Raw genomic sequence first — 18,599 nt, 5'->3', positions numbered from 1 at the left:
ATCTCAGAGCTTGATGACATGATGCGCAAACATCCTTTTTTTGTCTCTTGTCACTGACCATGACACCTGACTCAATAATTAGCCTGTGCCTTCCTTTTTCTTCTCCGTCCTGAGCCCCTCTGCACACCTGCACGCTGGAGCAGAGCCAGTGCTGTGAACAGCACCCATTGTACCTCCAGCCATGGATGTCTCTTCCCATGGCAGATGAAGGTGATTCATCACGACAGATGAGGTTGAAAAATGAGGATAATTTCTTGGATTAAGGCCTGTCATGACCTCAGCTATCAGCACCTTGCCATGCCCACACTACACCAAGTCCCTCAAGACAGTAGTGCCCTCTGAGAACAGGAGGCACAAATGAAGCTTAGAGGAGACTAATATTTGCAAAATCTCCAGGCTTCAACACTTGGCAAGTGAGCAAAAATGTCAAGAGACTCAGACGCTATTTATAGTTGTCACTATCTTATTTCATATCAAAATTTAGGATAAAAGAGCCAGCCTGCTGATTGCAAGTTTTAATACCTTTGGATCTTCAGAGGATGTGACCTTTGTTTAATAAGAATGTCTGAAAATAATTTAAAATAAGGAGTACTTTACCATGTGGTATGTTATGATTGAACACAATCTAGTTTTTTCCAAATGTGCAGATTCAAAACCAGGCTTGGAGGACTAGTAGGAAAAAAACCATAAGCAACATCCTGAAAATTAAATTCTTTCCTAAAGTATACCATAACACTTTTTATATCTTTAATATTATTATCCCTCTGGATAATAATATTATTCCTTATAATATTATATTATAATATAATATTAATATTATAAAGGCCCTCAGTCTCCCTGTCACAGTTCAGCTGGACGTCCTCTCCCTCTGCTTTGTCACCCTGCACTGGGGGTCACAGGAACACAGAATGGAAGAAACCCCTGGGGACAATCAGGTGTGACCTCCTACCTTCTCTTGGAAGAACACAGCTTAAATGTCAGTGTGTTTGGCTCATATTTGGACATCTAAACTGAGATATTTTCAGACAATTTTAGCAATGTCCATTTGGATCACTCCCTTTGCTACTGACATCTGCGTTGTCTGTCAGAAGTAGAACCCTGCTTTTGCTCCTCCTGCTTTGCTGTAATAAGAATTACAGATTATTTTCCTTCTGTCAGCAGCTACATACTCTGCAGGTGAGGGGAGATGAAATAGCTCCTCAAGGCTCTACAATTCTCCTTCCTGCACAAAGGCAATAAAACCTTTTATTAGTAGCCTAATGTTAAGACTTCCCAGGCAAACAGGCCAGCTTTAAAAGCTTCATTTCAGAGCAGTGTTTCGGAGACAGTCAGTGTCACCTACACAAAAATAAAAAATAAGTAGGAGAGGTAAGACCTGCTGTAGTCCACTGGATTCTCCCACATTTTCTCCTGCAGAAGGTGCTCTCTGGCATTTACGGAGTAAGCTTAGCCAAGCATTCCTCCGGTGATGAGGGAGGTTGCTAAAGACCTAATTCTCACTCTGAGTGCCATTTCCAAGGATATATGCAGTAAAAACCAGTGCATTGCTACAGTCTCCTTCTAGCAGTTTTTGGGACAGCACGAATCACCTGCCAAAGAGCACAGCAAGAGTGTCAGAGCACGAAGAGAGCTTTACACATTTCAGCTCCATGTGCCAGCTGAATAAAAACCCAGCCCTGTAAAAATGCAGAAGGAGCCCAAACAGGATTGCTATCAGAGCGTTTCTGACATTTTGTCTGGTGCGCTACAAGTGGCCCTTGTGCTGCAGTGATTTGTAACATTTGGGGCTAACACTCTGAAACATTTGCTAGTGTTGATAGTCACCCTAGAGCAGTTCCTTGTCACCCTGCCACTGTTCCTCACTCTACCAAGTTGCAGAGGTCATCACTTGTGAAGATGCTGCATCCACTGGACAAGGAAAAGGGAAAAATGCTGTAATTTCTCTGGGCTCAGCTCATTCCCCAGGGTCTGTGCATATGGCACTGCCTGAGAGCAGCTGTTGTACTCCTGGAACTCCTTAGGGTGCCCTAAGGTGGAATGCTTCCTTTCCATTTGATAACAGGATTGAACTTAATGAAAAATTCTGCTTTAGGTATCACTGTTGGGCTTCATGCTGAGAGAGCGAGACCTGAAAACTGAGGAAACAAGAATTTAAGCCAAATTTCTGGTCCTCTTTTTTTGTTTTGTTTTGTTTTGTTTTGTTTTGTTTCCCTGACTCCAAGCTCCTTTGATAGGGACTGTTTGGTCACTAAAACTCTGCGTTAAAAAATCAGTCTCCATTTCATAGAATACAGACAATTATTTAAAACAATTTTGGATCAGGTTGACAGTTAAGGACTGGTACCTTTCTAGTATTTCAGCAGTCATAAAAGACCCTCAGCATTCCTGTGAAAGATAAAGTTATAATAATTCAGAAAAATATACTTAAGAGGGTGAAGTCATTAAAAATCTGGAATATTTTATTGGCTTTGTACAATATTTTCTAAGAGAAAGGGATGTCTAGAGTAGTGGGAAGTCTAGAACAGTGGGAGTCACGTTTTCTGCTTGAGAGTTAAAAACACAGCGTTGCCTTGTCATTACAAAACCACTTTTCAAACCAAATAATTTTCAAAATAACAGGATAGATGGGGTGGTTGGGAAAGCATTATGGCTTCACCATGTACAGCTGCATGAAATGAGGAAAAAACGTGGGTAGCTCATGTTCATTGTTTTTAACATTTTATACCAAAAAAATATCTGTCATATCAAACCAAAAGTCCTTTCCCTGTCTCCAAGAGCTGTCAACTGCATTTGTCTGGCAACATGTGGAAAAGATGCAGGGGTACTGTTTGGAACAGCTTCTCAGGAGTTATGGATCATGTGCTCCAAAACACCAGGGCGATGCCCAGGAACTTTATCCTGTTCACCCTTTCCAGGTCACATCTGATTCTCAGTTTTCTACCCTAAAGTCATATTTTTTCCAAAGACCTCATATATTTAATTGCTCTTTGTACAAAAGCTCTTCTATAACTTTGTTCATTTATCTTTGCCTCTTTTCCTGCATCTTTTCCACTTTTTTTGTAGCTTTTCAGAGCTGAGGGGTCAGGCCTGCCCATGGTATTTAAGATGGAGTTCACCATGGATACAGGCCATAATGAAGTCTGGCATTTTGTGCTCAGCTCCTTTCTTAATGATTCCTAACACTTTATTTGGGGTTTTTTTTTTTGGCTGCAGATGAGCACTCTGTTGACATTTCACAAAACAAAATGCATTGGTACAACCTAACCAGCACTGGTGTCTGTATTTGTATTCCTAATTTATTCAGTCAAGTTTCTCTTGTTAATACTCCAGTTCTTATGATGGACATTTCTCTCACAAGCAGGATCCAGGCTGCTGGACTATTTAAATATGCAATGAGTTAATTTAATTGCAGTAACACGTGCTTTAATCCTATGCCTCATTTCATTTATCTGTGTATCCTACATGCAAAAGAAACAGTCCACAGATTTCCAAAAGGAAAAAAAAAAAAAAAAACCAGCAACCTAGGAACTTTCTATTCCCTTTTTTCACCCCACCCTTGTGCTGAGCACATTAAAACTTCATCTGCACATTTAGGAAGTTAAGTTAATGTATCTTTGAAAGGAAATAAATAATGTACAACGAAACAAGGTAGACTACGCTCCCCTTCAGTGAAGTCTGTCCTGATCTGACAGATCTAAGTCAGATTCTAAATTCTAAACAGGGAATGCTCTCACAGCTCCAAGCCTGGCTTTGTTTGCACAGACCCAGGGCCTCACGTGTGGGTGGCACAGGGAGTTACTCACTGTGGAGATGCCAAGAAATAACTCCGTCCTGGAAGACATTTGCTGATTAGGCTATGGAAAATCAGGGAAACAACAGAGCATCTGGTATTCCTGAGTGCCCCTGAAGTTATTGCAGAGAAACTTATAAAAACTGTATGATCTCATTTTAATGGAAAATAGAAGTTTGGGGACATTTCCCAAAAAGCCTTTTCAAAGAAAACAATAATGCACTTCTCCATTTCTACCTCCAGATTTTAAATTGTGAACATAAACATACATACACTTGACAGCAAGATTGACCATTTGCAGCAATGTTTTCCTCTTCGCTGTTATTTTTTCCTATCCAAAACCGCTTAGTATAAAAACATCCAAATACCTTTCTACAATTTAGCAAATGCTCATGGAAAAAAAAAATATTCATTTCAGAAGATGAAAGATAGAAGTTTGGGAAAAGAATTTGACATAAGCAGTATATTTCTATTACACTGGGAAATGTCTTTTAAGTGAATATTACTCTCACAGAGGAGCCAGTGTTCAGTTTTTATCTTTTGCTCTTCACCAGTAATAGAACAGTTTTAAACATTTTACTATTAAATGTCACCATAAGAGCTAAATGTTTTAATATCCCAAATACCATGTTCTTTTCTGACAGTTCAGATGCATCTCAGAATGTGCAAAGGCCAGATGGAAAGTGTTCTATTCACACGGACACACTTTAAGTGCTGCACAAACCACACTGAAATAAAGCATAATATGCTTGAATGTCACCGTGCTTGGCACTGCACTCAGGCACCTGGAGGCTTTATGCAACCATCATCCTACAGGAAAGGCAATCACATTTCATATACTTTAAAAACAGTGGTACATTTTTCCCCAGGTTTTGTAACCCCCTTACCTCCACACAGGCATTATTAACCAATTCTGCCTGCTTTTAATTTCTGATTGGAAAGAAATCACCAGCCCAGGTGGCTCCAAGACCCATCCAACCTGGCCTTGGACACTTCCAAGGATGGAGCAGCCACAGCTTCTCTGGGCAACCTGTGCCAATGTCTTATCTTCTTCACAGCCAATCATTTTTTCCTAATACCTTATCTAAACTATCTATATCTATTTAGTTGTCCAGGGAAAGATGATTTGGGTTTATCCCTTCTATTTTCTTTTTTTGTTTATTCTGCAGATGTATACTTGGAATTTTAGCCAAGCATATGTTGATTTGCAAATGTCTAAACCTTATAGTCCAATGGAAATGAAATTTAGCTTAATGACATTCTCAGCATATACAGTATGGGTCTAAAATACATCTTGTAACTTTCTATTCTCAGGAAGGTCAAATCCTAAAGTTATATAACAGCACTGAAAATTTCACCGTTAAATACCAAATACATTTCTTCAATGTTATTTGTCAAAGTGGTTTATTTAAAAGCACCTTCTTGGAGTTTGTCTTTTTCACTGCAATTGGAAAATGTGTGAGGGATTTCATTATTGTTTTTGGATGGCAAAGTTCATATTCCATGGCTTGGTGACAATCACAAGAGGTGAGAAGGTCTTCAACACAATAACTGCATTTAAATCATGTGGCTCCCCAAGAATTGGTCCTTCATTTAGCTTTCCATTTCCATTGCCCATTTTCCAGCTTTAGGAACAAAATGTGGTGCATTAAGGTTCTCTTCCCTTGTAACAATACTTAAAATGAAAGATGCTTTGTTTCAGGTCTCGTTAGCTTCATTTTGCTTTTTCCTTGGAATAACCTTGCTCAGCTTCATATCCTTCATGAAAGACAGAACTCTGCCAGTGAAGTGAGCCAAAGTACAACATTTTTCTCTGTATTCACTTCCCACACACAAGGGAAGATATTTTTCATTCTGCTATGTGAGGTGTCTTTTTTTTTCCAGAGGCATGAGGTGCCTCTGGCACTCATTTCTTGGTCTGCTTCTTCCACAGAGCTTCTCCTCTGAGTGTCAGTGGTCATCTTGTCCCTTCTGTGACTTTTTTGTCCCTTCAGTGATCATCCTGTCCCTTCAATTATCTTCCTCCTCCTCTTTTGTGTTTGCCGTACACAATTACCTCTTATTAAGGGGTTACAAACAGAATTATCTGGTACCTGTCTTAGATCTTAGGTTTAAGGGTCCAAGATTTCCAGGCTCCCTATACAATAAAGCTTTTAGATTCAAAATTATCAACATTTGAAAAACAATCACGCCCTCAGCAAATAGCCTGTTTCAGGAGCTGCAGTCCTTTCCACACTCATCCTCTTTCTTCCACAGAATTACATTGCATGCTGCAACAAGTCAAGATATCTTTATCTAATTTACTGCTTTGTCTGCAGAGCTCATGCTACTCATTAAATATTAACATTTTTGCTTAAATGTTTGCCATTTTGCTGACAAATCCACACACAACTCTTTTCTATAAGGAACATTTAATCTCTGCCTTATTGTGGGTTCTAGCACCTGCTAAGGCTTACTGACCATCCACAGGGCAAATTTCTAGAGAGGGAGAGGAAAGGTCTTGAGTTGTAACTGCATTTGTACTTCATCCATCACCAGCCTTCAAAATATCCACTTTAAAATGTGCATGCTCAGAAGTTAAATATGAGGATGTTAAAACCATTCCCTTGCAGACTTTATACAGCTGCTCATTAGTGCTGTATTGCTAATGTGATACCTACTGCTACCCTGCAGTGTTTTCCTCAGCCAAATTACTCACTGGATTAATAAAATGGGATGGGGAAAGAAGTAACCTGTGCTGTGCTGGTAACCACAGGGAATGTGGTATTTGAAGTGTATTTTTTTCCTCATGTTTCACTCTTGCAGCGCAGTGTGAGCCGCCGTGTGAGCATGGAGGAACTTGTCTGCCTCACAACACCTGCTCCTGTGCTTATGGATTTGTAGGGCCTCGATGTGAAACAAGTATGTATGAACTCACTCAGGCTTTCTTCATTACACATTTCAATTAGCAGAAAATTGCAAGAGAAAAAAAAAACAAAAATCAACTCTTTTTTTGTTGGGGTTTTTTCCCCCTATATTTCCCCTCAAAGTGATTATTGAAAACAAAGGATTACATGTTGAAGTAACACAGTAGCTATTTCAGAGCATATGTTTACCATCAGCATTGTTGTATTATGTAAAAATATGCACATGTAAATCAATGTTTTCTTTGTAAAATTGCTTCTTGAAAAACAAAAAAAAAAAAAAAAGAAAAAAAAAAGAAGAAAAAGTGCATGTTATTTATAGAAATATTTATGAATTTTAAGATTGTGAGTGAACGTAATAATGTTAATTTTGAGAACACAAAATACCAGCCATACTGATTAGGAGTATAGCTACTCTGCAATACCAGTATAAAAAGAGGTTCAATACAGAGAATATCTGAAAATCAGCCTTCAAACCCTTTTATATCAGTAAAACATGTGCACCTCCATCATTACTGACCTCGCTGCTTATTTAAATATCAGGTTGCCCTTGAGAGGAATATAATTTTATCTATGAAGCTGAGTAGCTGGAATACTTAAAAAGCAAAGAATTTTAGGTGTATACCTTCTAACAGAGAAAGCAAATCAAGGAAAGGGACAGATCCCACCCTCAGTTTACCTCCAGGACTAACACTATCAGTTATTGGCTGTAATAAGGCAACTTCAGGATCTGCACTGGTGTTAGTGACGAGAGATTTTTACCTTTTGTGTGTTTTTCAGTGGTGTGTAACAGGCACTGTCACAACGGTGGGGTGTGTGTGTCACCAGATGAGTGCCAGTGCAGGCATGGGTGGAGCAGCCCCTCTTGTGAGACAGGTGAGTGGTTGGCAGTGACTGATCCTGCCCTGCGCTCCCCAAAATCCCTGTGGTTCCCCCCCAGCCCCACAGTGCTCAGACTGGGAATTCCTGCTGAAAGGATTAGAGCCTAGAAGTAGTAATTTGCCCAAGTACAGGGCAAAACCTCAGGTGGCCTTGAGGTTTATGTAACTATTCCGAAGTTTAGATGTTTATGTAAGTATTCCTAAGTTTAGATGTTTGCCTAAATCCCAGGATTTTACAGAGGGAACCTACAAACGAAATCTTTTTGCAGCTTTTTAAGCTTGTGGGATTCTGGAGCTAATTCCTAGCATGCTGTGCTGCCAGAATTCACACTGTTCCTCCTGCCTGCATCTCTCACTTGCAGAGCACCTACAAAAAGCATCCACAGGAGTGTGGGAGCTCAGGAAAAAAAGCCACCTCCACCCATCAGTACAAAATGACAAGGTGTGGACTGGAACTAGGTACTTATTTCTAGTCAGGGCTCAAAGTCAGCTTAGAACCTCTCTCAGGATCAAAGTCCTAAAAGCTGGGGTGGATATTTTCTCCAAAGGTACAGGAACTACAGCACTCACCTGGGACAAGGCATGCAAAATAGTGAAATATTAAAAGACGAGGACTACCTGAATTAGTGCCAGACCTCAAGGCTCCAGAGGCAGTCTGCCTCTGCCACGGTGAATATTAAATGACTGAGACACCTTCAGCCTACATTACCTTTCCGGGAAGGTGAGAGATGTCATTTTAACCTCCATCTCCTGGAGATTGCTCTTCCTGTAAGTGTGAAAATGACAGACCTGCTGAGGACACATAAATCAGCCCAGCTGTGACCCACAGGGAATGACTGGGATTGTCCCTGCTATTCTGGTTCCCACTAGCTCTGCTTTTCCTTCTCAAGGCGTTCTGCAATTTTATTTTGGGGTGGCTTTAAACAGAACCATCGTAAGAGGACGGAAAACAAGCAACAGTAGCAGTAACTTCCAGAGCAGAACAACAGCAGCAGGAATGTTTTTTGTCTGCTGACAGCCTTGGTGAAAGGCTGCCAGACTCACCCCTCTGGCACCGTTTCATGTGCACTGCACAGAATATTTTGTGGGCACTGCTGGGGTTTCCCACCTCAAGTGTTATGATAGGAATCTCAGGAAGAATACAGGTATAAAAATGAAAAAAAAAATATAAAAGAAGAGTTTACCATTGGAAATATAAACACTGACAGACTGACAAGATTATGGACATCTATGAACTAGCCAGGAAAATGAGTGGACTAAACCAATTTCCTCTTGAGCAGTGAATTAAATTTATTTTAACTGCATAAGTGACTGCTCCTTAGTCAGAAAATCCTCTCATCTAGACTACGATTTCACTTTTTTTTTCTCTTTCCAAATTGACATTCTGTTTCTTCTTTAGTTCACCTGAAACATTTTAGTGACCCTTAATTTATTTAAGCTTAAATGCATTTAATTTATTTAATGGGCTCTTCTGCATGATACTTAAAGACAAAGGGAACAGAAGGAAAAAAGCTAGTTTAAAGTGTCGCTCTGCTTTACAATGAAAACTTTATCAGATCCCTTATTCTTCTCACACTGACTTCCCATCTAAATCAATTTGAAATTCTAATTTTTTTTTTTAACAGTCCAGTACTTGCCACATGGAAATATGCAAGACAGCTTTTAATTCCTAATGCCTGTTGTATCATCTAGAGCAAGAACAGATACATAAAGAGGCAAAGGGAGCTCAGCCAGTGGCTTTGTTGGTGATGAATGAGCCAATGTGTTGTGGGAACTGGCATTTAAATGAGGCAGAACAAACAGGTTTTTGGGTGCACACCTATTCAAGTCCATGGAAATGCCACAATGCTCTGCTGAATGCAGACAAAGCAGCAAACAATTAATACCCCATATCCAGGTTATCCAGGGTGTATTTTATTTGACTACTCTTACTACCTTGGGATAGTGCTTGCTGAGAATACTGGAATAGAAATAAATGAACTGTGCGAATCAAAGGAATACATCCAAAATAAATTAAATTATTACATTAAACTACAGCCTACTTCATCTCCCAAGCTATGCTAAAACACCACTGAAATGCCCCCGCTGTGTCGACCGTGGATAAATGTTGCAGCACAACTGACCTGCAAGGGTGGCATTAAACTTTTCACAGTATCACTAGAAATATTAATTCTAATGCCATGTGCAGCAGTAAAAGAGTGCCTACTCTAAAAAGTTCATTACCAGAGATTCATAAAGTGATCTTCTATTCCCACCCAGCTGTGTGCAATCCTGTGTGCCTGAATGGAGGAGTCTGTGTACGGCCAAATATGTGCTCTTGTCCTGCTGGTTTCTACGGGCCACAGTGCCAGAGAGGTAAGAAAGTTCTATTGATCATCTTGATAAAGGGCCCAGGCTCAAAATATAAATATCACCTACAACATTACCTACCCCCACATGAAATATATCTAGAGACTCTCCTTGTCATAACCACGTGGGCTCTTTTGTTGTTATAGTCTGTCATAAATCCACATTTTATTGTTCCTGATGGTATTGGGAAGAAGTAAGAACTTACTGGTGATGCCATTAATGGTAACTAAATAATTACCTGAGCCAGTGACATCATTAATTAGTGACATAATTCAATTAAATGTTAAAGGATGGCAGTACTTTGTTCAGTTTGGTATCCTGTGGTGTGTACTACACTGTGTATGAGGGACAGTTGATAACTTACCTTCAAATGGGGTCACAAGGTCACCTAATTGACCACCCTAAAGTGTCATGGATGGGAGACTTCTGTAGGACTTCATCAGATCCTTGCTTAAAAATCTGATCCAACATTACTCTGATTGAGTGGGACCTGATTTTGATCCCTGTCCCAGCTCTAAACTGAGGCTAACATTATCCTGGGCTTCTCACTCCCTCTGTGCTGCAGAAGTCAAATGAATGAATCCTCTAATGACCCAGTATCTTGGGCAGAACAGACAAGAAAGAGAATTTAGGGCCCAAGGAGCTGGAAGACCCCTGTGCTAGGACTACTCCCTTTTCTTTTTTTCAATATGTAGTATTTCAATATACAGTAGGATCTAGTAACTCCTCCTGAATCTGGGAATATAAATGCACTCTTATTACCAAAACTACTGCAACATTAAAAGTTCTCTGCTCTTACCCTCTCTCTCTTTTGTTTCCCTGGGCCTCCAAGATGAACGTGATCCTGATGTATATTTTTGCAAGTGAATGATTCACACAGAAAAATCGAATTGTAAATGGAGCTTGCTGGAAACTCTTTGTTTTTGTGGTGTTGGGGGTGAAGGAGAGAGTGAAAATGATACAGATTGTAACTTGATGATCTTGCTCTTGAACACAGAAGGTGACTTTCATCATCTAGGTGAATTGAAATTTTTGCTCTCAAGTGTTTTCTGGTTTAGACAGCTAAAACTTGAGAATATGTATCCACATTCATCGATCTGGAATTGATAAGAGGTTAAAATGGAGGGATGCTGAAGGAAATCAAAGCCCTTCCTTCGCTTCTTTGAGAAAGGGGGAAGAAACAGCACCAAGGGCAAGCTAGCAAATGTCAAACCCTGATCTATACTTCATGGGGAGAAGCCCTTGAGGAAACCCTTTGACTTAAGAATCTGACACCATTGGGAATATTCTGACCACTGAACTGCAAGTATCTAAGAGAGCCTCAGGTGCTAGGAATCATGTCCCACATTTTTTCCACAAACACAGAATCAGAGTCTCCATCCTCACAACTGCCCAAACCTCCCTTTGGGAAGACACCTTCCCTACTCTAGCTAAAAAAAAATACTTCTCTGAGCTGCTCTCCCAACAGTGACACCTAAATAAGGAGCCCGAGTTTTGGCAGTGTGGATCCCCACATGATTTTGGCTTACAGAACATTTCCTTTCCCCAGCTGTTTGCCTTCCCCCCTGTAAGAACGGTGGTCACTGTGTCCGCACCAATGTCTGCTCCTGTGCCGAGGGCTACACTGGAAGGAGGTGCCAGAAAAGTGAGTTACACACTTCCCTTTGTTTTCCAACTGTTCTCTGACTCCTAAACAGCTTTTCTCCTTTTTGTGCTTTTTTTTCTCCTTTCTGTGTTCCACAGAACATTTAGCCTGTATGGATGCTGGGATCAACGATATTCTATCAGAGGCCATAAAGCTCTGTGTTATACCCAAAACCAACTTGTTAATTAGAATAAGTCAAGTCAAAGTTGGGAGGAGAACATTTGGCTGGAATCCTCTTTAAATATTTCAAGCATTCAAAATGAGTAACATTCATATTTGGAGATTAATCAATTATTTTGCATGGAATATTTTTTGGGGGAAAAAATTAAAGCCAAAGGCCAAGAAGCTGACTAAAATATTAGAACCTCATAGTTCCAGCTTAATTAAGGTAATTGGTTAACAGCACTTCATCCTTGAATTTTCTCTTGTCACTGAAAACTCCGTTCTTACATTACCATTTGTATTAATATTTGATTCTTCAATTCTTCTGGGGAAATAGGTTATTTTGGCACTTTTACAGACTCAATTGCTCAACAATATTTGTCAGCCAGGGAGTTTAGGATATGTATGTGAAAACTTTTTTTCTTTTTTTTCTTTTTTTTTTTTAATATTATTTCTTAATCAGTTTGAAATTGGCAAGAGGGGAGCTGTGAAAACAACTGTTCTTGGCAGGAAGAATCTGTACATTTCCAGAGCATTTTATGTCTCTCACACACAGAGGGGAAAAAAAAAAAAAAAGCCAGTAAAAAATTCCCTGCAGCAACAAAAGCCCTCTCATTCCCCACACTGCTGCTCTCCCCTCCTTCAGCAGGGAGGGTCGTGACGCACAGTGCACAATTGAATAGTCTGTTCTGGCAGGAATGTGCTGGAGGGAGAAAAAAGGAGGAAAAAACCTTATGTTTGGCATCCTGTTTTTGAGGTTAGAGAACATTAGAGAAGCGCTGTTTCCAGCTTTAAACACCCTGCCACATCTCCAGGCAGATCAAAGGGAAGTGCACTGATGATGATTGCAGTCTAGCAAAGCACTCCCTGGAATCCTCCAAACTCCACCAACTCACAGCAGGTTTCTTCCCACTTTCCAAAAGTTTCTCAGGTTTTGTTGTCCATCTTGGTATAACCTTTTGCAAAACTGTTTTTCTGAGATGATGAAAACATTTCTGTTCTGTCTGATCCACGCCTTCATTCTGTTTCAGTAACTGCTATTTTGTCTGGTTTATTTAGCCTAGTGTTATAAAAACTTAAATAAAGGGCCTGTGAGTGTGATGAATGAAGAGAAAATTAAGTGGAAGGAAAGCACTACTTTTTGCTGATTCTTACTGGCCACTGACTGCTAATTGGTAAAAAACGTTGAGTAATGTTTCTTTTTCCTTGCCTAAAAGCAAGAGCATATGGGACAAGTATCAAGATCCATCAAAAGAAGTGGATAATCCACAAGATTTTATGACAAGCAGTTTCTCTTAGAGCTGTGTGTCTTCCTATTGTTGTTACATAGAATAACTTCTCTCTCCTCTGGCAGAGGTTCCAGACTTTGCAGCTCCTCTGGAGCAGAAGCCTGCAGGACACAGCAGAAGTCAGTCTCAGCTGACCTTTGCAAACTTTTGTCCACAAAATGGAGAAAACCAGTGCTCCCAGCAGTGGGAGGCTGCTCTCTGTCCCATAAGCCTCTCAGAGTTCAAATGCAGAACACATCTCACCCCTTTTTTAGACATTATTTCATATAATTTTGCATCAGGCATGGACTAGACTGAGGGATTAGATAGTATGTGTGGCATACACTGAAAGGCTAAAAGTATAAATGCAGGCACATGTTCCTAACTCACTCAGACAGAGAAAAAAGAGGAGGATAAATCCCCAGTGCGCAGAATTCCCATCACCCAACCCCCTTTTTTCTTAAATAAAACATGTAAAAATGACCATAATTTCCATTTGAAATTCCAAAAAGAGCTGAGTATCATGCAGCTCAGACTGCAGGGTCACTAGCAGTAAACAAATCTGTATTTCTACATCTATCAAGGTAATTTTGATAATCCTGAGGCTACCTGGGGTAGCTGACTGTGCAGAGGTGAGACAGCCCCATGGGCTGTGTGCCTGAGTGCTCAGAAATCCAGCTGGGAAACTTTTTGTGCATACCCTGGGAAAGGTATGGCAAAAAGGAATCAGGAAAACCCAGTAAATTTCTGCTTTACAGAGGTGTTTGTTGTTTTTTTTTTTTTTTTTTTTTTTCTGGATTTGAGCATATTTTCTGTCAGGCTTTAGAGACTCCATGTAAGGTAACTGAGCTCTGAGTTGCACAGGACATTTCAGCTTGCACAGAGTTGTAAAATCCACACAAAGGGTGAGGAAAAAAATACCCATATCATGATAGCAAAGCTGTGATCAGATGTGAAGTTTACTGGAAGTTTAACACTGTATCATCCCCCATTTCCAAATCACCAAGATAATGTCAGAGAGACTGTTTAAGGTGAACCTGTGGCCCAAAATCACAACTCAGTGGTGTTCCCTCTTGCTGCCAGGTGACCCCACACTGAGGAACATAAGGATGGCTTAGCCACAATCATGAATGTGGCAATTATGAGGGAAAAAATCCTTTTGAAGGATTTATTCTTTATTTTAATTGTTCTTTGCACTCTGAATATGAAATTGCTGTGTCCTTACGTACTTTTACATTTCTAGTAGTTTCAAACACCTCTGACAGCAAATCAGCTTTACTATGTACTTACACTGAGTCTATAATCTTAGAAATTTGGGGTGGATTATCACCTGACTAATAAAAGCTATCAAGAAAGAGTGAGTAAGCTTATTACTAATGCAGACAAATTGGCAGTTTACTCAAGTTGTCATTGTTTGATACATTGATATTGTTTCCACTGCTTTTAGACATTTCTCTTTCCTTCTTAACATCTCACCTGCACGGACAGAGAAAGAAAAGCTTCTATTTAATTTTGTCAGCTTCAGATTCTCAATCGAAGGGGATAATTATAACTAAAAGTCACACAACTCATCAGAGACAGGTTATTTTTGAGCTGAACCCATACAGGCTATTGGTTTATTTTCAATACATAGAACCATAGCTTAGGATTTTCACTTTTATCCCTGTACAGTTTGGAATTTCTGCCTTATGATTTTTTAGTGTCATCCCTGTACAGTTTGGAATTTCTAATACTGCATGCATGACAGCCAAAAACGTGCAGGACAGAGTGGTGGCACCACATCTTTTATATTCACTCTCTCTCTTTGCTTCTTGAGTGTGTGGAGAAAGGCATTCAGCCTGAAAGTTTGTGGTTTGTAGCTAAATAAACATCACTGCAAAAGGCCAAAAAGTGTAAATCAGTGAGGTCTGATTGGCTGCCAGCTGCAAGAAGTGCCTGGTGATTATGCCAAGCAGACACCCACACCCGGGGCGTGCGGGTGGCAGCGCTGACAGGGAAATGTGTGGTTGTGCCTCAACAATCTACAACCTCGTATCCTCACTTGAGAAGGATTGTTTCCAGTATAATCAGTCTTGTTGAGAGGGAAGAGGCAAATGCTGGCAGCACCTCAAAATAAAATATATTTCTGGATCAACTTTGCATCCAACAAACACACTTGGGTGCTAAAGAAAAATTGTTTGTGCAGTGGTTTGAATTCCCTTTTGACAAACACAGCTTTAAAAATCCTGGGATGTCACTGCTTTTCAGGAGGCTTTAAAGCAGGGTTCTGACTGATATTTACTGCATCCTTACAAAAATTATCAACAAAGACAACACAGTAGGTTTCCTTTATATTTACTGCGTGCATTTTCATAGGACTGCTCTACAAACAACCTTTAAAAATGCAAGCTCATAAAAGCTGAGTTTTCTTATGAAAGGTTGGAATGAAGAGTAGGGGAGAAGAAGAGGGATTCACGGGACCACATTTATCCTTTCCTCTGCTGTCTGCTTCCTGTGAGTGCATCTCCGAGCGAAAAAAAAGGCGAGCCACAGCTCCCTCTGGAGCTCATCAGCAAGCAGAGGTCACGGGAAAACAGCATCCTCCTCCTGCCTTTTCCAGCGCACCAGGCACACCTGGAGCCTGAGCTCAGCCCTTCTTTTGGAATTACCCCATGGCATTCAACACAGACAGAGACCTGGAGCTTGGTGCCCGTTTAAAAATGAGAACAAGTTTCTGTGTGCATCTGTTTCATTTTGCCGGGCTCAATCCTGATGCTTTGTATCACATAAATCATCGCACTGACACTGGGGCTTTGCAGATTGGATTGGAGTTAGGAGATAACTATTTCTCCATTTCAGTAATTCCTGCAGCCAGGATTTATAGCCAATTCACAGTGTGCAATATAACTCACAGTCATTCCTCCAGCTCTGCTTGCTCCTCTTCCCTCCTCCTTTCTTCTCCTTTCCCGGTAGCATGAGGACTTTCTTTGCATGAGAGCTAGAGGCAAACTAATTGGAAATGTGAACACTGGGTTTCAAAGGCAGCTTTTTGCTAAGCAATGTCATATTGTGAAAGTCACTGATTTCCCACATTCCAGCCTTCCCATGTAATGTTTCTGTACATTACTGCCTCGCCAGCTGCATAAGCAGGAAGTTTTACTGCTCAACAAATCAGACTCCCACCGAGTTGTCATCTTGACACTGTGTGATATATTCTCTGGAATGTCTTCACTGAGTAGCCAGATTGACTTAAGCTATCAAAAATCAGCCAGTTTGCAAGCCAAAGGTCCAGCAAAACCTCCCACACAAACAAGCAGAGAATAAACCACATATCCAAACGGATGGAGGAATCACTTACATCAGACCTGCTTTCCACATGGCGAGGAGGTGCTTGAAAGCAACAAGTGTTTGTCCAAGATTCCTGGACAGAAAATATGCTTGAACAGTGAGTGTTTGGAAGTAAATGAGCAGCTGCTTATAGCAAACAGACCTGGAACTTCCTGTTCAAAGCATCATCTGTCCAACAAAAGTACAAAGATCTGTGGGCTGGCTTGTGCCTTGGTTGGTGCCCAGCGTGGAGACACAGGAAAAGGAAACACTGGTCTCTGCCCTGACTTGATTTTCCAGTCTACGTAACAGAACAGGTTCATATTAGATGTCATCTTCCTCCTCTGGGCAAGAAATGCAACGGAGGATGAACCAAAAAAAAAAAAAAAAAAAGGTTACTGCTGTCTTTCCTATTCAGCTGAACAAAACATGATCCCTGCATCTTGCCTGGGGGGATCAGGGAGAGCTGTGACTTCCCAACAGGAGACAGTGACTCAGGGCACAACCTGGTTTTTGGTCTGCTCTCCCAGCAGAGCTCCTCACCACTCACTCTTAGTAAGGATTTGTGACAAAACCATTAGTCGGCCTTTCTCAAAAAATAAATTTTTTCATATATATGTAGCTGACGCATTTATTTTAATAGGGATTTTGAGCACATGCATCTGTCTAAATTTATTTTTCAGGAAGGGAACAAGAATACATCTGGGTAAGAACTGAATATATTTCCTAAATAAGCCCAAAAGCCTTATTAAATTTTTTATTCATTCCATAAGCAGAACATTCCCAGACTACAGCATGAATTTTACTAGAGTAGAACATCTAAATTTTAATATTCTTTACCTGTATCTTAAACGCACTGAGGAAATGTGCCAGATCTGCTGCTGTATGCAAAAGCATGCCTAAAGCAAAAGAAAAGGGATTCCTGAATTACTGCATCTCTCTTTGCAGTGGTCTTTTGCATGAGAATAAGTGCTTTTTGCCCACTAATTGATTTAAGAAACAACATTTTGGGGATATATTTTTTGATTAAAATATTTTTTAAACATCTCTTACAAAAGGAGCAATGTATCTATCGCTTGAAAAGCCCAGAGGACAGATGGTCATGGAGATTAATGTTGTCTGTTTATCCACAAAAAGACAGAGGCAAGACAATCCTCTCCAGCACTGATTTCCATGTAAGCTCAAGCTTATTTCTGAGGCAGATAAGAACAGGGTGATGATGAACAGATTAGTGCAGTGCCAGTGCAGGCAGCAGTACTATTCCAAACTTCCTGACCAGGTCCTTACTTTTTTCCTGGTTTATCAGCCAGACCACTGCAGCCTGTGTCTTGAGACTGGAATTTCCCTTTTCTTTGGCATAGATGAAAACGGACCAAATTGCACCAAGCACAGGCAGTGCCTTAGCCTGCTCAGGGCAAGGGGAATGTGCCCAAATGGCCTAAAGTGCAGGTCATCCTCAAGCACAGAGCTGCAAAAACAATCAACAGAGGAGAAACTGTGTGTATGAGCCCTCTTTCACTTCTCATTCAGGCATGACAAGAAAGCAGCTCAGCAGAACAATTTATACACAGGCTGGAATGGTTCACTGACCTAATAAAACACAGAGCATTCTTCAATGAAGAGAAAATGTTACCAAACTCAAGCCCCTAACAAGTTGGGAATACGACCTGTGCTGAGAGTATACTTTGCAATTCCCCACATTAATTATACACTAACAGTTGCAAAGATGAGAATAAAGTAGAGCTGTAGTCTTTTTTCAAATTAATAGTGTTGCAATCAGACTAAAACCAATCCGTAAATGAGAAAAAGGGTGTACTAATGGTCTCAAAATCTCACAGTTCCTAGCAGAATATTCCCCAAACATCCAAGTGAGCACCTACACGTGGTTATTTTGTTTATGGTGGTTTCATTCTGGAAGATGCTGAATTATTCCACAGCTATCACGACATGATACTATTGCAAACGCAGAGTTTCACCTGGCAACAGACAACAGGCAAAATGGAGATCATGAGACCGGGAGGGAGAGACATTTCAGCCCAAGGAGAGTGGGGAGCCCCCTGCCTGCATTGCAGGGACAATCTCCCACTGGTTTCCTGAGGTTTAGGAGTCTTGCCTACCACTAACTCCCAGGGAATCTTCTGGAGGTACAGATGGAGAGATCAGGATCCTCCTTAGCTGACAGAAAATGTTATCAGCTGCTGAGTGCAACGTGACAGCAAGCAGGAGTGCAGAGCATCACACACTGACTCTAGGAGCACAGTCTAGCAGCTCAGTAGTTTTTTCATATAGCAGTAA

At 40.6% G+C, this 18,599-nt stretch overlaps 1 protein-coding gene across 1 annotated transcript in view; it reads left to right on the top strand.

Annotated features, from left to right (window-relative positions):
- LOC136363885 (von Willebrand factor D and EGF domain-containing protein-like) overlaps positions 1 to 18,599 on the top strand; it is a 165,470-nt gene that overhangs the window by 131,559 nt on the left and 15,312 nt on the right. The window contains exons 23-26 of the mRNA XM_066323353.1: positions 6,596 to 6,691; positions 7,474 to 7,569; positions 9,834 to 9,929; positions 11,473 to 11,568. Coding sequence (XP_066179450.1) covers positions 6,596 to 6,691; positions 7,474 to 7,569; positions 9,834 to 9,929; positions 11,473 to 11,568 — 384 coding nt within the window. The remainder of the gene's footprint in view (positions 1 to 6,595; positions 6,692 to 7,473; positions 7,570 to 9,833; positions 9,930 to 11,472; positions 11,569 to 18,599) is intronic.

The sequence above is a fragment of the Sylvia atricapilla genome, chromosome 7 (assembly GCF_009819655.1).
Source record: "Sylvia atricapilla isolate bSylAtr1 chromosome 7, bSylAtr1.pri, whole genome shotgun sequence".
Taxonomy (NCBI): domain Eukaryota; kingdom Metazoa; phylum Chordata; class Aves; order Passeriformes; family Sylviidae; genus Sylvia; species Sylvia atricapilla.
This window is presented reverse-complemented; position numbering and strand designations above follow the sequence as displayed.